The following is a 26,564-nucleotide window of genomic DNA, read 5'->3' on the forward strand; positions in this document are numbered from 1 at the left end:
TAAGACAAGATTGGATAGATTTTTACATACTAAGGGAATTAAGGGATATGGGGAAAAGGGAGTTTGGTGGAGATGAACCTGTCATCAGATCAGCCATGATCACATTGAATGGTTGAGCAGGCTCGATGGCCAGATGGCCAACTCCTGCTCCTATTTCTCATTTTTATCACACATGTTCTTATCAGCCTGGTTTGAGAATTCGACTGCCCAGGGATGCAGAGGCTTCAGATTGTCTGAACTACTCCAAACTCACTTTTTTTTTGCACTACAATAACTGAATAATTATTGCCTATCCATTTTGTGTTTATTGTGTCTTTAATTCACTGGTTTTTAAACTGCCCAACACCCACCCACACCCCCCCCCCCAAACTCAGATACCATCTGAAGTATTCCCTATGCCATGGATTGCTTAAGGTAGTATGAGTGGGAAGAAAAAGGTTTGAAAACCACTCTTTTAATCATCCTTAATTGACTAGTTATGTGCAGTTTCATAACTCAGAAGGAAATGGGTCTAGAGCAGTGATTCTCATAGGGAATGCTTATGGTAGAATGTGAGTTTAGGGAGGAAGTTTATAAATCACTGCTTTAATTGTTTATACCATTGTGCCTTTTTTAGTTTTTGTAGTTATTTTCAAAAGTATTTGGCTGCAGCAAGTAAGAATATTGGTATACATATAACATTGTTCAATGTATGTGACAATAACTTTCATTGTCAGAACAACATAAAAACGTAGGAAATCATCTTTTCCTTTGCTGTTTGACCTGCTGAGCTTCTCCAGAATTTTGTGTTTTCCCAAATTAACCTAAATTTATTTGTTTGTACATCATCCATATCCCTCCATTCCTGCACATTCATGTGTCTCTCTGGGAGGCTCTTGAATGCTACTATTTGGATCTGCTTCCATTACTGCACATCTCTTTTAACCTTTTCCCCCTTCCATTCATGTCCTCTAGTCCTTGACATTTTATCCTGGAAGGAATACTCTGACTGTCTACTTTGTTAATGCTTCTCCTAATGTTACTATATTCTCTTGGGTCACCCCCTCAGCCTTTGTTGCTCTAGAGAAAACAGCCCAACTGTTCTTTATAGTTCAGACCTCATGATCCAGGAAATATCTTCTTCCTTTCTAAAATCTCCACATTCTTTATGGCATAGGATGACCAGAATTACACACCAAGTGCATTTGAACAAAAGTTTCATATAGCTGAAGAATAATTTGGACAATGACCTGATTAATGAAAGATTTTAGGCAAGATTTGTAAGTGATAGAAAAATTGTCAGGAGTATTTATTTCAGTGAAAGGAGTATTGTCAGAAAGGCAGATGACCTTAGGTCATGGATTGGCTTGTGAGATTATGACACCATTGCTATTAGTGAAACTTGGTTGCAGGAGGGGCAGGACTGGCAGCTCAATTTTCTGGGGTTCTGTTATTTCGGATGTGATAGAGGGGGAGGGATGAAAGAGGCAGGAGTGGCATTGTTAGTCAGGGAAGATAGCACAGCTATGCTTAGACTGGACAACCCAGAGGGCTGAACTACAGAGGCCATATGGGTAGAGTTGAGCAACAGGAAAGGTGAAACCACCCTGATGGGGTTGTATTATAGACCACCCAATAGTCAGAGAGAATTGGAGGAGCAAATCTGTAGAGCGATAGCAGAACAATGTAAGAAACAGAAAGTTGTAATAGTGGGAGATTTTAATTTTCCACATATTGACTGGGACTCCTATAATGTAAAAGGGCTGGATGGCTTGGAGTTTGTCAAATGTGTTCAGGAAAGTTTTCTAAATCAATAATATAGAGGTACCAATGGGAGAGGATGCAACACTTGAACTCCTATTACAGAATGAGACAGAACAGGTGACAGATGTATGTGTAGGCGAACATTTTGCGTCCAGAGACCATAATTTTTTAAATTAATTATAAGTAAAGATGGGTCTGGTCCTCGAGATTGGAGAAAGTGTAGCGACAGCTACAAGCACTGAAGCACATCACAGGACACAGCAGGGTTTCAGTTGAACTGGTTTATTTGAACTTCACGTGCGCCCCTTTAAAGGCAGATGTGAGCTCCACCCGTCACAGGCGGTGACATCATCATGCTGCCTGAGGCACGAGGTACTGCAAAACCCCCGACGGCGCCACCTTCCCGTAGCTGCCCTGCCGGCGCGGAGTTACAAGCAGGGCCAGTTCACTATGCATGATGTGCGCCTGCGCGTCTTGCTGCTTGGGTGGCTGACCACGTCGTTTGGGTTACGCAGTCAGCACTGGTTGGCTCGCCGGAAGAATACAAAGTTTGTCGTAGCCAGCTCTTTGGGGATGCATATCAGTTGGTTGCCGTGATGGGAAGATGGAGGGTGTGCCAGTGAGGCTAGCTTGACCCACAAGTCTGCCAGGAGTGCTTGGTCCCCGGTGCCATAGTCCGTGTTTGGGCTGAAGAACCTGCCAGGTAGCAACAGCGGTGTGCTGTAGACCAGTTCTGTGGACAATGCCTGTAAGTCTTCCTTAGGGGCCGTTCTGATGTCAAGCAGAACCCAGGGCAATTTGTCTGGCTAGTTGGGGCTGTTGAGCCACGCCATGGGGGCCGACTTGAGGTGTTGGTGGACACACTCCACGAGTCTGTTGGCCTGGGGATGATAAGCGGTGGTGTGGTGAAGCTTGATCCCCAGGAGGTTCCCCAGATGTGACCAGAGAGCAAACGTGAATTGGGTGCCGGTCGCTCGAACCTGGCAATCCAGTGGGCGAGCAGCACTCTGGCACTGGACTCAGTGGAAATATCTTTGAGCGGAATGGCTTCCAGCCACCTCGTCATGTGGTTGACCACAGTTAATAGGTAGTGGACGTCCCTGGATGCCGGTAGGGAGCGCAGGATGTCGATTATGGATATGCTGAAATCTCTTGGCTGGTTGGGGTGGGTGGGGGGGTGGGGGGGTCGAATTGTTGCACCGGGGGTTTAAGTAGCATTGAACTTTGGAATTCTGTGCCATCTGGGCTAACTGCTTCTTAAGGCCGAGCCACATGAAGTGCTCTGCCTCCATGTGCATCGAGACCTTGATTGAGGGGTATGTCAGGTCATGGTCCATCTTTGCTGCAGAGCTACCAGATGCGGCGAGCCAGTGGAAACGTCACAGAGTAGCATGTCGGGGCTGTCTGGTAGTTTTAGTTCCTCGAGGCAGTGGCCTGTGACGGCAGTTCAGAAGGCCTGCATCTCCAAGTCCACTTTTTGTGCATGCATTAGTTGGGTGTAGTTCAAGCCGGGGGTCAAGTTGTGGATGGTGGGTTGCAAGAGTGCAACGGCAACGACATTGTCCTTACCCACCCAGTGTCGAATGTCTATGGTAAACTCCGAGACATAGGACAGATGCCGTAGCTGGCGTGTCGACTAGGGGTCCTTGGCAGCTTGTGATCGGTGAACACCATGAATGGTCTGCCCTTTAAGAAGTATCGGAAGTGCCTGATGGGCAGATAGAGGGCTAGGAGCGCCCTGTTGAAGGCACAGTATTTAAGTTCAGGAGGATGGAGGTGCCAGCTGAAGAACGCCAGGGGGTGCCACTGGCTGTCTACCGATTGCTCCAGGTTGCCCCCGATGGCCGTGGCTGACACGTCCAATGAAAATGCGGGCTGCTCGCCAGGGAGTCTGTTGTCATTGCAAAAGCTGCTTCGGCCTCATTCGTCCACTCCAGTGTCTTTTTTTGCGACAATCATTGTGAACAACAGTCACATGATGCTGGCTGCCCCTGAGATGAAACAGTGGTAGAAACTGACCATTCCGATGAACTCCTGTAGGCCCTTGGGGTTTCAGGAACTGGCATATGGCTGCGACCTTTTCAGGTGATGCGGAGACCCCGTCTGCAGTGATGGTGTGGCCCAGGAACTGTAAGGACTCTTTGCCGAATTGGCATTTGGCCACATTGACCGTGTGGCCCAATTCAGCCAGGCGGGCAAATAGTGTGCAGAGTTGGGCTATGTGTTCAGTATGGTCCCGACTGGTGATAAGGATATCGTCTAGATAAATAAATACAAAGTCCAAGTCTCTGACCACTGCGTCCATTTGACATTGGAATGTCTGGGCCGCGTTTTTGAGGCCGAAGGGCATCCGCAGGAATTCGAACAGGCCAAATGAGGTACCAGATCGACCTTCGAGAAAACCTTAGTGCCATGCAAATTGGCCATTAAGTCCTGAATGTGCAGTCCAGAATGGTCACGTTGTTTAATTGGCGGTAGTCCCCGCATAGGCATCCGCCCCCGGAGGCCTTCAGGACCATGTGTACTGGAGATGCCCAAGGGCGATCCGACCTGCGGACAATCCCCAGTTCTTGTAGGTGGGAGAACTCCTCCTTAGCCAATTGCAGCCGCCTGGACTTGGCATGGAGTGGGGGGTCCTTGGTCGAGATATGATGGCAGACGGCATGTTGGGGCATGACGGAGGTGAATATGGCCACAAGATGGTGGGGAATTCATTTAATATGTGGGTGTACTCGTCCCAGGTCGCATGTGCCTGTGGATTCAAGGCAGATAGTTTGGAAAGTGTGGGCATGCACTAAACATTTGCCTTTTAGGTCAATCAACAGGCTGTTCACCCAGAGGATGTTTGCTCCAAGGATCGCTGTACCCACCGTGGCCAGTATGAACCTCCAGCGAAATTTGTCCCTGCCGAGCTGGATCTGAACGTTCTACATGCAAAAGCTCCTAATCTCAGTTCCATTGGCTGCTCACAGTGTGGGACTCCAGGATGATTGGAGGAAGCATGCTCAGCTCAGCTCTGGTGTCCACTAGGAAGAGTTGGCCGCTATCTGCCACATGCAGGAAGCCGTTAGCATGGCAAGCCATCGCAACCATCAACGGCGGCTGGCCAAGTCTTTTCATTGAAATGATCAGGGCTGACTACACTTGTGGGCTTGGGCCCCCCCAGTGTTGGTGATAGACGCACCAAGTGGCATTGTGCTCCATGCGGTCAGTGGGGTCCAGGGTGAATGACCTGACTCATGGTGGCCTTGTTTTCCCGCTTGGTTCGCCAAAGTACGTTGGCGCGGGCTGCGACTCTTCATGGGTCTGAGAAGTCCTCATCCGCTAGCAGGAGTTGGATGTCTTCCGGCATTTGTTCAAGGAAGGCCTGCTCGAACATCAGGCAGGGTTTGTGGCCCTCTGCCATTGCAAGCATTTCGTCCATGAGAACGGACGGGGCTGTCATCCAGGTGCATCATCCTGGAGGCATGCTGTTGTCAAGAGAGGCGGAGGGAACTGAGGAGGAGGTTTTTGAGCGAGAGGTATTTACCCTCCTAAGGTGGGTCGTGGATCAGGTCATCCACACTCGTGACAGTTTCTTGGTCAAAGGCGCTCATGACGTGGTAAAACATCGTTGAGTCTGAAGTTATCTGCCAGAGATGAAATTGCACCTTCCACTTGCCCAAACCAAGTGCGTGGGCGATGCATCCGGGAGGATGGGGGGTAGTTTCACCGCCACCTCGTTGACCACTGCCAAATCCATGTTGTTTTATCCCGAAAAATTTCTGGACTCGCTGGGGTCACCAATGTAGCGGCAGCTACAAGCGCTGAAACACACCACAGGATACAGCGAGATCTCAGTTGAACTGGTTTATTTGAACTTAGCGCGCTCCCTTTTAAGGGCAGGTGTGAGCTCCACCCCATGCAGGCATTGGTGTCATCACGCTGCCTGAGGCGTGCGCCATGGCCTAAGCCACAAGGTACTGCCAAATCCTCCGACGACACCATCTTCCCGCAGCTGCCCCACCAGCATGGTGTTACAAGCGGGGCCTGTTCGCCACAAGTAATGTATGCCGCCATAAAAGGCCAATTTTGTGAAAATTAGAAAGAATCTAGGAGGAATGGAATGTTACAGGTTGTTTTCTGGCAAGGATGTGTTCAGTAAGTAGAAATCCTTCAAAGGCAAAATTTTGAAGGTGCAACATTTACATGTCAGAATTATAGACAAAGTTAACAGGCATAGGGAACTATGCTTTTCAAGGGATATTGGCATTCTGGTTAAGGTGAGAGAAGTGTATAGCAGGTATAGGCCACAAGGAACTAATGGGGTACTTGAAGAGTATGGAAAATGTAAGAAAAGAAAAAGACACAAGGTTGCATTGGCAGATAATGTGAAGGTAAACCAAAGGGGCTTCTACAAGTACATTGAGAGTAAAAGGATAGACAGGGACAAAATTGGTCTTTGTGTGGAACCTCACTAGATGGGGGAGATCTGAATTTTTTTTTATGCATCAGTATTTACTCAGGAAACTTGCACAGTGTATAAGGAAGGAAGTGAATCAAGCAGTATTGTCATGGAACATAGTTAAAGAGGAGGAGAGGGGCTTGCTGCCTTACAGCGAATAAAGCTAGGTAAATCCCCCTGTCCTGACATGGTATTCCCTTGGACCTTGAGGGAGAAAGTGTATAAATTGCAGGAGCTCTGGCAGAAATATGTAAAACATCCTTATCCATGGGTGAGTGCTGAGGATTAGAGGGTAGCTCATGTTGTTCTGTTGTTTTAAAAAAGGCTTCAAAAGTGAACCAAGAAATTACAGGCCTTATATCAGTAGTAGATAAATTTATTGGAGGGTGTTCTGAGAGATAGGATATATAAGTATTTGGACAGCCAAGGGCTGATTAAGGACAGTCAACATGGGTTCGTGCATGGTATGTTCTGTTTAACGAATCTTGAAGAGATTGGAGGAGGTTACCAAGAAAGTAGATGAAGGAGAGGATGTGCATGTTGTTTACATGGACTTTAATAAGGCCTTTGATGAGGTCCCACATGAGAGGTTAGTTCAGAAGGTTCAGACACTATGTATCCATGGAGAGATTGTAAACTGGATTGGGAGAAGACAGAGTGGTACTGGGTGATTGCTTCTCAGACTGAAGGCCTGTGATGAGAGCTATGCCTCAGAGATCTGTGCTGGGACCATTGTTGTTTGTTGTCTATACCAATGATCTGGATTATGATATAGTAAATTGGATCAGCAAGTTTGTAGATGATACTAATATGCTGATCACAAGTTTGCCGATGACACAGAAAGGAAGATTTTCAATGCATACAGAGGGATCTGGACCAACTGGGAAAATGGGCCAGAAAATGTCAGATAGAATTTAGTGTGAAGTGTGGCATTTGGGAATGACAAACCAAGGTAGGACATACACAGTAAATGGTAGGACACTGTGGAGAGTGGAGGAACAAGAGAATCAAGGAATTCAGGTTCATAATTCCTGAAAGTGATGTCACAGGTCGACAGGGTTGAGAAGAAAGCTTTTGGCATCTTGGTCTTCATAAATCAAAGTATTGAGTACAGGAGTTGGAATGTTATGATGAGGTTGCATGAGACATTGGTGAGGTCAAATTTGGAGTATTGTGTGCAGTTCTGGTTGCAAAACTACAGGAAGGATATCAGTAAGATAGTAAATCTTCTCTACAGTCTTTCTAGGATGTTGCCAGGTCTTCAGGGGTTGAGTTACAGGGGAAGATTAAGCAGGTTAGGACTTCATTCTTTGAAGTGTAGAAGAATGAGGGGAGATTTGATAGAGGTTTACAAAATCATGAGAGGTATAGACAGGGTAAATACAAGTAGGTTCTTTCCACTTAGATTAGGGGAGATAAATACAAGAGGACATGGCTTTAGGGTGAAAAGGTAAAGAATTAGGGGAACTTTTTCATTCAGTGGTGGCAATGTGGAATGAGTTGCCATCTGACTTGGCAAATGAGGGCTCACTCTTAAGTTTTAAAAATAAACTGGATAGATACATGGATTGGAGAGGTCTGGAGAGTTATGGAATGGGTGCAGGTCAGTGGGACTAGTGGTATGATGTTTTTGGCACAGACTACAATAGCCAAATGGCTTGTTTTCTTTGCTGTTGTATTCTATTGTGTGGTTTTATAAACATTACAGCACAAGATGTTCAGCCCACAATATTGGGCTGACCTGTGTAACCTTACTCAACAATCTAAACCTTCACTACCTCACACCCATAAGCCTCTACTTTTCTTGCACCCCTCTGCTTATTCAAGAGTCATTTTGCATTCCAGGCATTCATTACTCTCTATGTATATATAAAAAAAGAGTACTGACTTCTCCCCTAAAATTTCCTCCCCTCACCCTGTACAGATGACCTATTGTACGTTTTTCTATCATTCTGTAAAAAAAAATACCAGCTATACGTGCCTCTATTAAGTCACCTCTCATCCATCTTCGCACCAAAGTAAAAAAAACCCTTACATGTGTTAACCTTCCCTCATAAGACATGTTCTCCGATGTAGGGGCAACAACCTGGTAAATATCTTCTGCACCCTCTCTAAAGCTTCCACATGCTTCAGTCATGAGGCAACCAAAACTTAATACACAGCATTCCATAACCTTTTTAACCACCTTGTCAATCTGGGCGTCAACCTTAAGAGATCTATGGATCTCTACTCCAAGTTCCCTCTGTTCTTCCACACTGTTAATGGTTGATATATAGGACTAGGTGAACTTCATCTTAAAGTTCAATCTTCCGAATTGTATCACTTCACACTTAAGCACATTAAACTCCATCTGCCACTTCTCTGCCCAATTCTGCATCCTTTCTCTATCCTGTTGCAACCTATGACAACCTTTTACCCTATCTTAAACACCTTTATCTTCGTGTCATCTGCAAACTTACTGACCTATCCTTCCACTTTGTCTAACTCATTTATAAAAATCACCAAGGGCAGGAGTCCCAGAAGAGATCCCTGCACAACACTACAAGTCACTGACCTCGAGGCAGAAGACACAGCGATGCTGCACACCATCTTCACCATCCCATCGATTTGTTTGGCTACTTTTCAGGTGCTGTGGACCTGAACCCCAGGTCCCACTGCACATCAGTGGCTTGAAAATAGAAATAAAAACACTGCAGATTATGGAATCTTGAGCAAACGGTGAGATGCTGGAGCAGGGGTCTCCTGTAGAAAAAATGGTGGAGTCCAAGGTCCCCACCAGGGTCGGCACCAGCCAAACGAGGTATTGTGACCCCTCCACCACCCTTTGGCCATTGCCTTCCACCCCCCCCCCCCCCAAAATGAGGTATTGTGACCCACAGCATAGTGTCACTTCTTCGTGGCCTTCTTCGTTACCCATAATTGCCCACACAGCTGGAACCACTCTGCCAATACCAGCATTATGGAAATGTGCATGCCTGTTGCCCACAATGCATCATGGCAAGGTTGACGAAATCCCCGGGGTGGGGGGGCTATGGGTGAGGAGCACAGGACGGGAAGGGTCAGTGCAGCGGCTCGTGGCATCGCATCCACCTTGTGGTGCTGAGGGCCTGTCGAACTGGCCTTGGTCTCCACTCTAATGGAAGCTGCACCCCTGCACTACCTGCCACCTGTCGGGGAGGCACTCGGAGGAGGTTCATGGTAGGCTGCTGGTAGCTTTATTTTTACTTTATGTATTTTTTGTATACAGGTGTGTTTCGTCTGGTTGTTTATGTATAGGTAGATGATAATGAACTGAACTTTAATTGCAGTGTAAGAAAGTCTTCCTTCTGGGACTATTTATAGCAGTCTACCACACAACGCTAGTGGGGTCATAAAAACCCTCGGACGCACTCTGTGAAGTGTGTGCCTCAGGCAGTGCTGGGACCCTGCAGATGCCTGAGAACTGCTGAAGGAGACCAAGGCACGTGCCCTGAGACCAGATCCTGCACCCCAACCCCACTTTCTGAGCAAGTTTTTGGTCAGATTGAGCAACCTGCAGTTACCCAAATGCTCACCCAACTAAGACATGACTCGGTGCCAACCCTGATCTCTTCATTAACTGCATGCTTTCCCTTTACATTCAAGTTCCCAAAATGCAAATCCATCTGGCTTTCTTTTTGGATGTCTGTAACTGATCTACACTCTGCTGTATTCTTTCCTAGTTATCTACACTGTCCACAGCTCTACTAATCTTTGTGTCATCGGCAAGCTTACTAACTCACCCATCTATTTTCTCTTCCAAGTCATTCCATATATCACAAACCAAAGGTGTCCTAAGTCCGATCAGCAGCACTGGTCACAGGTTTTCAACCAGAATAACACCTTTCCTCACTGTCCTCTGTGGGCCAGCCAATTCTGAATCCAAACTATGAATTCATCATGGATCCCTGTACCTTCTGAATCGTGAGGGTATTTGTTAAATGCCTTGCCAAAGATGATGGGTGCAACAACATCCACTGCCCTAACCTCAGCAATTACATTTCTTACCTCCAGATAAAGACATGACTTGCCCCACACAAACCGACTTGCTGTCCGTATCTGACCATGCTTTTCCAAATGTGCATCAATTCATGATTGTCCTCTCCGACCACCACTTCCCAACCACTTAAGTGAGGCTCACTGGCCTATCGTTTACTTAAAAGAATGCAACATAACATACTTTTAAAGAAAATAAGTGGCTATCATCGGTGTCAGACGGGTTCTATGTCAGAATTTTCCAATATTGAATCCTTTATTGAAACGTGAACCAAGATGCAGTGCGCTCAACTCATGTAGCCCCTAAGACAATAAGGCAGAAGTTGAGTGAATGGAGATGGGTTCTTGAATGTGGCAGCAGCTTCCCTGAGACATTAGGACATACTGACAGAGTTGATAAGGGACATTTGATTTGGGTGATGGTCTGAGGTGTGGTTCCTCACAGTCGAGGAAGGAGCAGTTTGTGTTGCTATCTCTGATGCATCTGGACAAGATGTTTTCAATCGAAAGGCTGGTGTTGAAGCATATCAGTTTCTGTCTGAGCTGCCTCATGGATACGTTCCAGTTTGCCTATCATAGAAACAGGTCTACAGTGGATGCCATCTCACTGGCTTGATACAAAACCCTGGAACACCTGTCTTTTAAAATTGTTTTTGAGTTTTGTCATGCAACTATACATTATATGTCTATATAAATTAAATATAATGTACAGTTTTTATTGGTATATCATCTAGAAATTCATGGACTCTTACTCCAATATAAGCATATAGGGAATAATAAAAAAAAAAGGTTGATTATAAAGATCTAATCCCATGCACCAACCAAGGTTGGAATTGGTATTCAAGCAGACTTGAAATCAAGCAACGGCCACTGGAGATCTGACGAAACATGCCCATTTCCTGAAACCCTACACCTTGATTATTCCAATTATGAAAGTAAGCTATAAATGGACCCCATTTTATCAAAAGAAATTTTAATCTTCCTAACATTGTCTGGTTTTTTTCAAACTTAGAAAGGACATAATATCCAATAACTGCAGTCTATGGGTGGGTGGAAAGTCCTCTTTCCATTTAAGCAATATTCCTCTTATAGCCAGTAATATAGAAAATGCTAAGACCTGTTTTTGGTTAGACGTTAAATATACGATTACATCACGAACACCTGGACAGCAATGATGAATATATCAGGATGCTCTTTATCGACTACAGTTCAGCATTTAACACCATCATCCCCTCAAAACTGATCAGCAAACTCCACTGAGTAATCACCCTACTGTGTAATTGGATCATGGATTTCCTCACCTCCAGACCACAATCAAAGATGATTGGTAAGAACATCTCCACAATCTCCATCAGTAGCGGAGCACTACAGGGCTACATTCTTATCCCCCTGCTCTATTCACGTTACATCTATCACCTATGACTGTGTAGCTCAGTACAATAATAATACCATCTACAAATTTGCCGACAATACCATGGTAGTGGGTTGTCTAACGAGTGGTGAGGCGTCAGCATACAGGATGGAGATTGAAAACTTGGCTGAATGGTGTACCAGCAACAACCTCGCACTGAATGTCACCAAAACTAAGGAGCTGATTGTTGAGTTCAGGAAAGGAGAACCAGAGGTTTACAATGCAGTGATCATTGGAGGATCGGGGTAGAGAGGATGAGCAAATTTAAGTTTTTGGGAGTCGCTATCTCTGAGGATCTTTCCTGGACCCAACTCAGCAATGGCATCGTGAAGGAAGCACATCAGTGCCTCTACTTCCTCAGGAGTTTGCCAGAAACCCTGGCAAATTTCTGCAGAAATATGGTGGAAACTGTGTTTGGTATGGGAACACAAATAGCCCTGAAAGTAAACCCCTGTACAACCCAGGACATCATAGGCCAAACCTCCCCACTATTGAGTACAATACTACACTATTGCTGTCAGAGGGCAGCAGCAATCATCAAAGACCCACACACTTTGTTCTCAATGCTGCCATCAGGACAGAAGTAAGGGTACCACAAGACATGCACCACCAGGTTCAGGAAAAGTTGCTACCCCTCCACCATCAGACTTAATAAACTCAATTAAGGACTCTTTTGCACTTCATTGATTTTTTTTAAAATTCTCTCTGCTTTGTTTACATTTGTTTCCTGTTTACAATTCTTTATTTATTTCCAAGTAAATGCTGTATACATTTTTTGCACGACCAATAAAAGGTTATTCTGTCTCACCCGCAGGAAAAAGAATTTCAGCCTTATATGTGATGTAATGTATGTACTCTGACAATAAATTTGAAATCTGAGAAGTAAGGAAGAGCATTTGGTGACGTGTTGAATTTTCTCAAGCTTCGGAGGAAGTAGAGAACAAGAGCCTGGCACTGATGGTGATGATATGAGAAAGTTATCCTTAGCAATAGATAAAATGATTCCTTCCCCACCCACCCACCAGTATGGGAATTTGTTTCCGATTCGGTAACAGGAGATGAGTTATGTGGGAATTGTCTGATTTGGGAGGAAAAGCAAGTAGAATGGAGAGATCTGCGTTTGCAAATACTTAGCTCCCTGAAGTTGGACAATAAGGTGGACAGGGTGGTGAAGAAGACATTTGCTTTCATTGGGCAGGGTATTGAACTCGTGATACAGCTATACTAGGCTTTTGTGAGACCACACAGACTACTGTGTGCAGCTTTATTTACACAGGAATTGGATCAGTTCTGTTGCTGTGTGATTCTTTAACTCTCTATTTAGTTGCTGAATTTTTCATTTACAGATCCTGACACAACCTTGATTAATGTGGTGAAGACATGTAACGATCACCAACTATTCCGGTTAACTAAATTCTACCGGAGTAGATTGGAGCAGACCATTGAGGGAGTGGTGGACAGGGTGAGCTCGACATTAGCAATCCGAGAGTTTTTCACTGCAGAAGACCATAGGGTGAGTGAGGTGAACACTTTGAATTTGCATTTGTTCAGTGCATTCCATGTTTATTCAGTTCACATTTATTGTGGCATTCTACTTGGTACAGTAAGAAGGGTTTTTCCCTGAGGTGTCTAACAAGTCGTCTAACTTTCATGCAGCCACTACAAAGTAGGAGGGCAAGAGCACAATTGTAGGGTATGGTGTTACAGTGAAAAAAATCAATTAGCTCCAAACAAGGGTGACAAAATGGCACTGTTGTGGGGTTCAATCGGGGAACGATAGCTGTGGGAAAGAATCTGTCTTTGAGCTTGCTGGTGCACAATTTTGTACTCTTGAACCTTCTCCCCAATGGGAGGATGGAGAAGAGAGTGTGTTTGATGTGTGATGGATTTCTCAAGATGTTTTGCTGCCTTTCCTTGACAGTAGGAAATATATCTGGAGTTGATGAGAGAAAGGGTTGCATGGTGTTCTGAGCTAGATTCACCACCTTTTACAGCTTCTTCCGATCTTCCAGCAAGTGTGCTTTTGATGGTGCACCTGTAGAACTAGCTGAGAAATGAGGAGGACATGCTGAACTTCCTTGGCATTCAGAGCAAGTCGAGATTTTGGTGCCCTTGCTTCCAAGTATGTTTGTGCAACGCTACTCGAGCTAATTTACCTTTCCACAAAAACTCTCGTACTGCTTTATTCAAATCATGAAAAAAATTATGAAAGTAAACAAGGTATTGATTGAAATAAATATTGAATTCGAGGAAAGATATTCATCTTAATACAATTAACACGTCCAATTAGAGTTAATGGAAGATCTTTCCAATTAGTTAAGTCTGTTTTAATCTGCCTCAATATAGATACATAATTTAATTGATATAATGATTGATAATCATTGTCCACAAACACACCTAAGTATTTGATTTTATTCGTCCATCTTAATTTTGTAATATTTTTAAATTCAGAATAGTCTTCTACTCCAACTGGCAAAATTTCACTTTTATTCCAGTTAACTTTATATCCCGACAATTCTCCAAATTTCGATAAACACTCCTGTAACTGTTTCAATGTTATCTCAGGCTCTGTCAAATATATCAACACATCATCTGCAAATAGATTAATTTTATATTATTCCTCCTTAATCCTCATCCCTCTAATATCCTCATTTTGTCTAATAGCCTGTACTAATGGTTCTTTAGCCAATGCAAATAGGGCTGGCGACAATGGGCAGCCCTGACGAGTTGATCGAGTCAATTTAAAGGGTAAAGATATCTGTCCATTTGTCACTGCCCTAGCAATCGGATTCATATATAAGGCCTTAACCCAACCAAAGAAGAAAGGGCCAAATTTAAATTTCTCTAATACCTTAAATAAAAGTCCCATTCAACCCCATCAAAAGCTTTTTCATCATCTAGTGCAACTACCATAGGATGATTAGGTTAACGCCGATATGCATTGATCAAAGTAAGGAATCGAAGTATATTATCTGAGGCATTTCTATTAATAAAACCTGTTTTATCAATATGTACTAATTTAGGTAAATATTTAGCAAGTCTGTTAGCTATTACTTTCACCATAATTTTATATCCTACATTCAATTAAGAAATAGGTCTATATGAGATACCTGTAAAGGATCTCTGTCTTTCTTTGGGATAACCATTATTAAAGCACTCAAACAAGTTTCCGATAACTTCTGATCTTCAGAAAATTGATTTAACACTTCCCCAAATATATCAGAAAATTTGTCATTAAAAAATTTATAGAATTCCACAGGAAACCCATCATCTCCTGGGGGCTTACCATTAGGCATTTCCTGAATAGTTTCCTTGATTTCAAAATCCGTAATTGGAGATTCCAACTCCTGATCCAAAACACAATTGAAATCACTACCCACTAAAATATTCTCATTAGCCTGATTTAACAAGAAAAAAGCTTCTGAAACAAACCGCTCATCTATGTTATATAAATTAAGCAGTATCCAAAATTCCACAAAAATTTTACAATTAACTCTTAAAACTCTACCAGCATTTCCTTCAGTAGATTCCAATTCAAATGGTAAATTCTTATGAATTAAAATCGCTACTCCTTTTGCTTTAGAATTAAAATAAGAATAAAAAACTTGACCAACCCAGTCTCTTTTCAATTTCAAATGTTTTTTGTCAGTCAAATGTGTTTCTTTTAAAAAGCAATATCAATTTTCATCTTTTTTATATACGCCAATACTCTCTTTCTCTATATTGGATTATTTAACCCCTGAACTTTAAAAGTTGCAAAGTTCATTTTAGACATAATTTTAACTATTAGTAAATACACACACTAAAAAATTAAACTCTATAAAATAATGGTCCCCTTTGTAATCCTTCAAAAATAAAATAAAAAATAAAAAAGAAGGAAAAAACCCCTCTTAAAAAAACTTCAAAACAAAAATTACAAAAAACAATATCACACTGGGTGTGTGAAACCCACTGGTGGCAGATGACTTACAAAGTTTTCGATGTCATCCACCCCCCCTCAGCCGGATACATATTTATTATATAGATAAACACATTCAAATATAGTCCATATCTTCAACCCAGTAACTCCAAACCCAACGATTGCTCTGGATCTTCAATATCAAGAGGATTCTGTATTTCTTCATTCTTTTCATTTCTACTGCCATTTCCATTTAATCTCCTTTTAGGAGACAAAGGCGAAAAACAACCATTTCTTCTCAATGCTGGCAGGGAGTTTGCAAAAACTAAGGCATCATGATCATTTTCAAAAAATTGAGATTGAAAGTTTCCATTAAAAACCTTTGAAATTGCAGGGTAACGAAAAGCGAACTTAACCTTTTCACCGCAGAACATCTTTAGCCGTATTGAATTTTCGCCGTCTACGAATAACTTCCTGTCTCAGATCAGCAAAAAAAAAAAGCACTCTGTTATTTTGAACCATTAATGGGGATTGGTTTTGTCGTGCTTTTTGTACTGTCATACGTAAAATCATTTCTCTATCCTGGTATTTTAAACAACGAATCAAAACTGCTCTCAGCGGTTGTCCTGGAACCGGTTTTCTTCTCAGAGCTCTATGAGCCCTATCTAACTTCAAACCTTCAGGAAAGAACTCTTTACCCAAAACTTCTGGGATCCAGTGTTTAAAGAATTTTATAGAATCAGAGCCTTCAATATCTTCTGGAAGACCAACTATCTTCACATTATTTCTTCGACTCTGATTTTCCAAAGAATCAAACTTCTTCAATAAGTCTCTTTTGAATTCCCCAGTCTACGAAAGACCCTTCCACTTTTTCTTTTTCTCTATTACGCTCCACTTCACAGAAAAAGCTGTCTCAATTTTCTTAACATTTTCTTGTACAGTATCAACAGATTTTATACATCAATTAATGTCACTTTTGACTACATTCATATCTCACTTCATATTTGACATTTCTTCACATAAAGTATGCATCTTCATTTTCACCTCCATAAATCCTTGATTCATTTGATCTGATATTTGTTTTGACGTATTACCCATCTGATAGGCAATCCCTTCCAGTACTGTAAATACTGAATCCATTCCAGATTCCGATTCCACTTTTTGAGGTTTATCTTCATAAACTGGCTCCCCCTGATGGACGTACTCTGAAAAGGTAAGTAATTCCTCTTCTTCTGTCGGTGTGGATGCCTTGGCAGTGCGGCTGAGGGTCTGGATACCCGACGCCCACATCTTATCAAGGAACTCCCGGACCTGCGACACTCCATGCAGGCCGGGCAAAGGTCGGCGCCGGTGTCAAAATCGGTTGGGCTGGGGTTCTCTGGGCCTTAGGAATTGCCGAAATCAACTCCGAGGATTCCACTGTAAAGGTAGGCCTCAATTCTTCCGTACTTTTAAATGGCAATTTCTTTTGAGGTTGAGCCTTAGATTTTTTTACATTTGTTGCCATAGTAATTTACTTTGGTTTAAAAAAATTAAAAATATTATTTTTAACTAATTTTAAACAACTTAAGGTCGGGCGTTTAATGTTCCAGCTAGGAGAAGGTGGAATACACGTCTTGCCTTTACGCTATCTTGCCACGCCCCCTTGGTGCCCTTACTTGATCATTGCTTCAATGTGGTTGGTCCAGGTCAGGTCAATGGAAACTTTACTCCCATCAGCTCAGAGCAGTATCAAACATTTCTGGCCCCATAAAACATTTGTCTTATTGGATACATCCTAAGAGCACACTGGAATTATCAATAAGTTGATCTCCCTCAGTTTTGCTCTAATGGAAAAGCTGACTGGTTTAGAATGGGTCTATCTGAAGTTACTCATGGCCAAGGAAAGGTCATTGGGGACGGTCTCCCAGTTGATCAGTAACACACGGCTTGGACTTGTAATCTGATGATGAGATTTCAATACATCTGCTAATTCTGAGTATGTTATAATCCACCAATGATTGCACAGAACAAGAACACCACAGGGACAGGCCGTCTACATTGAACTGAGCAAATTCTCTGCTGATTGTCACTGTGGCTTTCTCTCTGCTCTTGATTCTCTGCAGAAAGTCATTAAGCTCAAAGAGGGAGGAAACCGAGTGGATAGTTCCAAGGTCCTGCTGACTCTGGTGATGGAAAAGGGCTCTGAGGCTCGAAAAGTCATGTGGGAATCATTGATCGACATGCGCTATGCACTCCCAAAGTTCTACAACATCTTGAAAGATATTCAGGAACATGGTGCGTAAACTCAGAGAAAGAATTTACTGAATATTAACTACATTGCCATCCAAATCATTAATATAGATGACAAACAACAGTCAACCCAGCACCAACCCCTGTAGCACATCACTGGTCACAGACCTCCAATAAAAAAAGCATCCCTCCACTACTACCATCTGACTCCTTCCACCAAGCCTATTTTGAATCCAGTCAACCTGCTTCCCTTGGATGCCGTGATCAAAGGTTCCAGACCTCGTCAAAAGCCTTGTTTTTAGACGAGGTCTAGATGTACAGGTACCTCTGGACATCTAAAATCCGGAAAGCTCCAAAAACCAGCAAGTATGGAGAGAGACAGCAGCTCAAGTCGGGCGGACAAGGGACGTGAATCAGGCAGGTGAGGGATGTGAGTCAGGTGGGCTTAAATCTGGCTTTCCAAAATCCAGAAAAATACGAAATTCGGAATACACTGTCCCCAAGGGTTCCGGATAAAGGATTGTGTATCTACAATGTCCACTGTCTTACCCTTAATCTTTGTTACCTCATCAAAAAAGCTTTATCAGATTGGGGAGATGTGATCTGACATGGATGAAGCCATGCCGGCTACCTCTAAACAGCCCTTGCTGGTAGATCCACTCTCCCAGAACCCCCTCCTGCAGTATTCCCACCTCTGACATCAGGTGCACCAGCCTGATGTTCCCAGAGACTTCAAGAGAAACCAGAAAGTTTTGAAAGTAAACAGCAGCTCTGGCAGAAAGTTTACACATTATTTGTTTCATATATTTTTATCTGAATGAACTAAAGACCAAAGATGCTGAAATTTGTCCCCCTCTATGTTGACAAGACCAAGCAAGGACCTTGTGCACCAGTTTGCAGGCACAACTCAGTCTATTTTCAACATCCTTCTCCTCCCAGTTGCTTGATGTTTCAACTCCTTCCCATTCCTACACAGAAGTCCGCCTTCTCCATTGCCAGGGTGGGACCCAACACAAGAACCATGCAATATTCTGCCTGAATATTCTCTGGCCCAATGGTATGAACATTGATATTTTCAATTTTAGGTCACCCTTAGCTTTGTGCTTTTCTCTTTCTTTCCTGTTCAGCAACTACTCACCCCTATATCTGATCTTGGCAGAGGTTCTCAACCTGAAACATTAACAGTCCCCTTTTATGGATGCTAACTGACCCAGCATTTCCATTTGGTTCTGCCCTTCACCTCTCTCCTAATGGTTCCCGTTTTCACCTTCCTTGCATCAGATTCCAGCATTTTCCACCTTTTGCATTTCTCACCCTCTTGTGGCTGTCTCAACATCCATCAATCTGGCTCCATATTCAAAATTATCTCCCTTTTTTCTCTGTCTCTTTCTCGTCTTTTGACTTCATTTCCTCACTCCACCTCATCTCCTTCTGTCCATCACCTAACCACCCCCCCCCCCCCCCCCACCACCTTGTCAACCTATCACCTACAGATGCCTGTCTCCACCATCCCTCTTTCTGATTACTGGCAATCTTCCCTCCACATTCATTCTCAATGAAGGGTGTCAGTCCAAAATTTCAAATCTCCACTTCCGGATGCTGCCTGACCCATTGAGTTCCTCCAGTGACTCGTTTTGAAATAAGCAATAGGTTTGCTTTTATCTCCACAGATGCGGCCTGCTCCACTGAGTTTTTAAAATTTCCTGTTAACATTTCCAATGCCGTTAACCCTCTGCATCTGAAGATACATTCTTGTTTTCGCAATAAAATCTGACCTATTGATATTTGCTTTGAACAGGTCCTGATTCACTGGATTACTGGATAGCTGCTAAGAATTTAGAACAGTTACCCAAAAGCTTGGAAGGTGAGTATGGGTATGAATGTTTCAAAGTTTATTTTACTTCTGATGATAGGACCTAGAACAGTGCAGGACAGTCCGGGCTCTTCATGTTGTGCCAACCAATTTAAACCTACTCCGCATTAATCAACTCCTCCATCCCTTACAGCGCACGACCCTCAATTCTTCTTGCATCCATGCACCTAACACGTCTTTTTACATGGCCCTGTTGTATCACCCTCCTCCACTACCCCAGTAGTGCATTCCAGGCACCCACCACTTTGTATTTACCTCTGACTTACCTCTGACATCTGCCCTAGACTTTCCTCTATATGCCCTAAACAGATGTTCTCTGGTATTGGCCATTGCTAACCTTGGAAAAAGATAATCTATCCATCCTAAATCTATCACTCATGATCTTTTATACCAATATTAAATCACCTCTTGTTGTTTGGGAAGGCAAAATTTCATTGGGTTCAAAGAATAGCAGGCTGAATGCAAAAGTAATCTTTATTGAAACACGTTAAGGGATCGGAAGAGGGATAACACACGCAAGTATTCTCAAACAACATAGTGCAACTAGTCACATCAGACAACACTACTGATACCTGTGATTACAGTCTTACAAGCACAGTACAACCGAGTCACCTTGGAATTAATACTAGTGATGCTAGCAACTGTTTATACAGACTTATCACAACACGCCACAATATGCTACCCACCATTCCTTACCTAATGTGGGCACAGATCAATTTCTATCTATAACTACAGTATACAGAGTCCTTCCTGATCTCTCTCTAGTGCACATTTTACCAACAATTCCTCCAGATTTGTCAACAGCAGGGTTCGTCAAAGAGCAAAAGAGGAAGACTGCATGTGGTGGACTTTACAGTACAGTAAGCTGGAGGGTCCGGCCCAGTTAATCACTTGGTGATTAAAGGGGCCAATGGTCAAGTGTACAATAATGGGTGGGCAGAGTCATTGATGAAGGGCTCAAGCCCAAAATGTTGATCATATATTTTTACCTTTGCTATATACAGGACACTATTTGATGTGCAGAGTTTCTTCAGCATTGTATTTTTATAGAGACCTATCTTGATTGGCAGGGTTCCAGTCAGAGAGATCATGTGACCCTCCACAATCCACACTAATCTCTCATACTCTGTGGCTCCAAAGAGAAAAGCTCCATCTTGGTCATCCTTTCTTTTTAGGACACTGCTCCAATCCAGTCAGGATCCCGGTAAATCTTCACTGCACCCTCTCGAAATCTTCAACATCCTTACAATTTCTGGAACTGAACAGAATACTCTTTGTGGTTTAACCTTTTTTATGTGGCTGCACCATTACCTCTTGATTCTTGAACTCAGTCTTCTGACTGATAAACGGCAACAAAGCAGATGTCTTCTTAACAGTGCTGCAACTTATATGCTATCCTTGAGGGATCTATGGAATTGGATTCCAAGATCCCTTTGTCCCTCCACGCAGCTAAGAATTCTGCCATTAACCAATCAAGAGACAAGTTGGCAATTGGATAGGAAGGTTCAAAAAGGACCAAATGCAGGCAAATGGGATGAGCCCAGAAAGCCATCCGAGGTGATTGGCCGAACTGCCTTTTCTGTGTCCTTGACTCTTAGGTTTGACCCATATGTGGTACTGCAGTAAAGAAAATGCAGTGCAGAGTACAGAGAGAGAGACCAGTTGGTGATTGGCAACATTTCGGAGGGTCCAGAACTGAGATTCAAGACTCCTTTGTTGTCATCTACACAAGATACACAGTTTGTTTTCCTCTGTTTGCCCTGTAAAACTCTCATAGATGTGCTACTTATCCAGTGCCATTCTCAAGACAAGATGAAGAAGAAAAAGTGGCCCCCTTCATGGACATCAAGTGTCGGTGGATTCCACCACCTTCTTCAATGGCACCCCACTGTCCTGTCAGTGAGTCCAAGCTGGAAGCAGACAAGTCATGCCTCCTTAGCTGCATGATTAATTCCCCAGTGCAATTCACTAGCTGACAGTTCCTGGGGCCCCTCAGGAGCCCTTCTTGCTTTTTACACCCTTCCAAATCACAGTCCTTGTGCCCAGTTCCTACAAGCTGGTCTACTTATGTGTTCCCAACTATCTCTCCCAGAAGCCTGTGATCTTTCCCAGGCTTCTGCTCAGTGGGAGTGGGGAAGGTGTTATCCTACTCTGGTGCTCTGTGCCACTGTTTCTTGTGGGCATTTGTGAAGGTGAGAGCACTACATGGATGATCAAGAGGCTGAATGCTGTTGGGAAAAATACTCTTATGAACCTAGAGGTGCTGGACTTCAGGCTTTTGTACCTTCTGCAGCGAGAGACAGAGTAGTGATGGGGATCCTTAGTGATGTTGGCTGGCTGCCTTCTTAAGCTGTATTGCTTACAGTTGTCTCCAATGAATGTGAGGTCAGTGCAGGAGAGACTGCAGGGATATGGCAGGCCAAAGGGCCTGTTTCTGTTTTGTACAACTATTGATATCTTCTCTGCTTTTTTCAAGATGTTTATCAAATACACAAGGAAACACTCAGGAAAAAATCAGAAAGACTGAGATTGAACACGATCCTAACAGATGATGCCATCCAAGAATGCCAGCTACTCGATCGTTACACAGAGCTCACCATGGTCTTTTCCTTCCGAGATCGGAACCTTGTGGAGCACGAGCTGCTGGCAAGAGGGCAAGACCATGAGAAATGGAGAAAGGAATGTCTTCTGAACATCATGGAAAAAATTCGTCCTGAGGAATTGTTCTTCAGTTCCTTTTCCCATAACAATTCCACATCTGGTTGCTCAGCAGTGGTGGCCGGTGTTCCAGGTATCGGGAAAACGACAATGGTGCAGAAGATGGTTCACGACTGGGCAACGAATAAAATATATAAATGCTTCCGATTTGTCTTCATTTTCAAATTCCGTGATTTGAATGCTATTAACTGCAGGATAACCCTAAAACAACTGATTCTGGATGAGTATCCGTACTTTGTGAATAATCTGGATGAGCTCTGGAAAAATCCAGAGTGTTTGCTTTTCATATTTGATGGCTTGGATGAATTCAAGCGCAAAATTGGTTTTACAGGTGGCTGCACATCTCTGCCAGCGTGCATCAATACTGAGGAATGGTGTGAGGTGCCTGACATAGTGTACAGTCTAATCCAGCACAAGCTGCTCCCTGGGTGCTCAGTGCTGGTGACCACCCGTCCCACTGCCTTATCTTTATTGGAAAAAGCCAACATCAGCATCCAGGCTGAAATCCTGGGATTCGTTAGTGAAGAACGAAGGGAGTATTTCTGTAAGTTTTTTAACGATCCGTTGGTAGCAGAAAATGTTTTTAAATATGTGAAAGAGAATGAAATCTTGTACACCCTGTGCTATAATCCTTCTTACTGCTGGATCCTTGGACACTCTCTGGGTCCCTTCTTCATCCAGAAAGGAAGAAACGCTCAGCAAATCCCCAAGACAATCAGCCAACTATATTCCTACTATATCCACAACATTCTGAGAAACCACAGCCGCGAAGTGCAGTATCCCCGCCTTGTGATGAGAAAGATTGGAGAGATGGCCTACACTGGCGTTTCTGAGAAGAACATTGTGTTTACCAGCGGCGATCTGATTAAGTACGAGATCCCACCTTCCCAGTTCCTCTCTGGGTTTGTGATGGAACTCCTGGAGAAAGATAATTCAGCCCAGAGCGTAGTTTACACATTTCCACACCTCACCATCCAAGAGTTTGTAGCAGCACTCACTCATTACTTGAAGGAAGACTCTGGAGATGTCTACACACTTCTCGTCAAAGCCCATGGCACAGACGATGGGCGATTTGAAGTGTTTCTTCGATTTGTGGCTGGTCTCTCCTCCCCTTGGTCAGCTCGGCCTCTGGAGGAGTTTCTGGAGCCATTTTTGAGTAAAACAACCCATAAGGTTATTGACTGGATTAAGGAGACATTTGAAGGAGAACTTGGACCTGCAAGATCTGGTGGGAAAAAACTGTTGAACATGCTGCACTATTTATACGAGGCTCAAAATACACCACTGACTCGCCAGGTGATGAACACGGTGGAAACTCTTTCATTTAAAGGTATGCACCTGAACCCTGTTGACTGTGTTGTGCTGTCGCATATTCTTGGGAACAGCGAGATGATAAAAGACCTTGACCTAGGTGGCTGTACAGTTCAAAGTGAAGGCCTGCAACGGCTGGTGCCTCAACTGCACAGGTTTCATATTTTGAGGTGAGTGATTTGTGTGACCTTTGACTGTCCCTTCGTGTGTTTACTTGGACTCATGGAGTCGTGCTGTATGGGGCAGGCCCCTTGGCCCAACTCTTCTGTGCCAACAAGTTCGCATCCTGGACAAGTCCTATTTAGCTGCATTTGGTCCAAATGGCTGTAAATGCACCCACTTTTATAACTTACTCTGGCAGCTCATTCCAGGCACAGACCAACATCTGTGAAAAAAAGTTGCCCCTCTTAAATCTCCTTAAACTTCTGCCCTCTAGTTCTGCAATCATTTTACCCATACCCCTCATGATTTTATATAACATAGAACACTACAGCACAGTACAGGCCATTCAGCCCTTCATGTTGTGCTGACCAATACATCCCTAAAAAAAATACTAAACGCATCCTATCCCGTAACTCTATTTTCATTCATACACGTGCCCAAGAGTCTCTTAATTGCCCTGAATGTCTTAGCCTGCATCATCATCCCTGGCTAGATATTCCAGGCATCCACAACTCTGTGTTTTGAATTAAAAAAAACCCTGATATCTCCCCTAAGCTTACCTCCCCTAACTTTATGCTTATGTCCTCTGGTGTTTGATATTCCTGGCTGGGAAACAGGTGCTGGCTGTCCACCCTCTCTATGCCTCTCATAATTTTGTAGACCTCCATCAAGTCTCTTCTCATCCTACGCTGCAAAGAGAAAAGTCCCAGCTCTGCTAACCTTGCCTCATAAAATTTGTTTTCCAATCCAGGCAACATTCTGGTAAATCTCCTCTGCACCCTCTCCACATTCTTCCTGTAATGAAATGACAGACTGAACACAATATTCCAAGTGTGATCTCACCAGAAATTTGTAGAATTGCAACATGACTTCTCTACTTCTGAACTCAGTCCCCCTATTAATGAAGCCCAGGATCCCATTGGCCACCTTAACTCCTATCAGCCTGTGCAGTGACCTTGAGGGATATATGGATATGAACCCCAAGAATCCTCTGTTCATCTACACTTCTAAGTAACCAACCATTAACCCTCAACTTAGGCTTCTGGTTTGCCCTTCCTAAATTTATCACCTCACACTTATCTGGATTGAAATCCATTTTCCACTTTTCTACTCAACTCTACATCCTGTCTATATTATCTTATAACCTTCAACAACCTTCAGCCCCATTCACAGCTCCTCCAACCTTTGTGTCATCCACAAACATCCTGCCTCTTCATCCAAGTCAATTATAAAGATCACAAAGAATAAGGGTCCCAGAACCCTGTGCCTGTGGCACTCCATTAGTCACTGACCTCCAGGCAGAATACTTTCCTTCTTTCTACTACTACTCTCTGCTTTTTTCCTGCAATCTAAATTTTTTTCCAAACAGTCAAGGTTCCGCTGATCCCGTACCTCATGACTTTCTGGATGAGTTGGTGTGAAATGCCATGCCAAAATCTCTGTAGATCACATCTACCTCCCTACCCTCATCAATTTATTTTGTTACTTACTCAAAAAAAACTCAATTAGGCTCGTGAGGCATGACCTTCCCTTCACAAAGCCAGGCTGACAATCCTTGAGTAGACTGGACTTTTCCAAATGCAAATAGATCCTATCCCGATCTATAATTCCCAGGATTTTCTCTATTATCTTTTTTAAAACAAAGCCACTACATTTGCCATTCTCCAATCCTCCGGCACATTACTGCAGCCAAAGAGGATTCAAAGATCATTGTTACTATTCCAGCTGTTTCCTCTCACTTCCTACAGCAGCCTGGGTTAATCTCATCCATTCCCGGGAACATGTCAATCTTCCTCTTCCTTAATCTCCACATTGTCCAGCACATGGGCCTAACATATTCCAACCCTCACTCTGATCATGGTCACTTTTCATTTGTGAATGCTGACACAAAATATTCATTTAGGACCTTCCCAACTTCCCCCGCCTCTAAACACATGTTGCCTCCTTTATCTTTTAACGGCCCCACCCTTATTCTCATCATCCTTCTGTTCTTCACATACGCAGAGAACGCCTTGGGTTCTTCTTAATCCTACTTGCCAAATCCTTTTCATGCCCCCTTCGAGCTCTCCTAAGTCCTTTCTTAAGCTTCTTCCTGGCAACTGTATACTTCTCATGAGCCCTTCCTCTTTTTTGCTTCCGATATCTAACATATGCTTCCTTCCTCTTGACTAGTTACCTCACCTGTTTTGTCAGCCATGGTTCCCTTTTCCTACCATCTTTTCCTTGTCCCAGTGGGACAAACCTATCCTCAACCGTGCACAAATGGTCCTTAAACTTCCTCCACGTTACTTCTGTGGTTTCACCCTTGAACATCTGTTTCCAATTTACTCTCGCTAGTTCTGCCTCGTCACTTCCCCAATTAAGCACTTTCCTATTTGGTCTGTTTTTATCCTTTTGTCCAGTTACATTGAAGCTAAGGGAGTTGAGGTCACTCTCACTAAAATTCTCCCCCACCGAGAGGTCCACCACCTGACTAAGTTCATTCCCCAGAACCAGATCCAGTCTGGCCTCTCCTCTCATCAGCCAGTCCACATCCTTCTTGCACACACCTGACAAAGTCAGCCACATCAGGAGGTGCCAATCAATATTAGGGACATTGAAATGACCCATAATTACAACCCTGCATTTCCTGTACCATTCCAAAATCTACCTGCTTATGTGCTCCTTGGCATCAGGGTGAGGGCCTATAGACTACTCTTAGCACAGTGATAGCTCCCTTCCTATTTCTCCCTCTGTAGCATCCTCCCTTTCTACAGCC

At 43.5% G+C, this 26,564-nt stretch overlaps 1 protein-coding gene across 5 annotated transcripts in view; it reads left to right on the top strand.

The window, feature by feature from the left end:
• The window catches only part of LOC138745787 (NACHT, LRR and PYD domains-containing protein 3-like), a 101,766-nt gene that overhangs the window by 39,757 nt on the left and 35,445 nt on the right, over positions 1-26,564 (top strand). For 4 of the 5 annotated variants that reach the window (XM_069903082.1, XM_069903081.1, XM_069903079.1 and 1 more), the window contains 4 exons: positions 12,959-13,125; positions 17,616-17,787; positions 19,541-19,606; positions 22,092-23,814. In XM_069903082.1, the coding sequence (XP_069759183.1) occupies positions 12,959-13,125; positions 17,616-17,787; positions 19,541-19,606; positions 22,092-23,814 (2,128 nt within the window). The remainder of the gene's footprint in view (positions 1-12,958; positions 13,126-17,615; positions 17,788-19,540; positions 19,607-22,091; positions 23,815-26,564) is intronic. The other variant, XM_069903083.1, reaches the window with a different exon arrangement.

Source organism: Narcine bancroftii, chromosome 11 (assembly GCF_036971445.1).
Source record: "Narcine bancroftii isolate sNarBan1 chromosome 11, sNarBan1.hap1, whole genome shotgun sequence".
Classification (NCBI taxonomy): Eukaryota; Metazoa; Chordata; class Chondrichthyes; order Torpediniformes; family Narcinidae; genus Narcine; species Narcine bancroftii.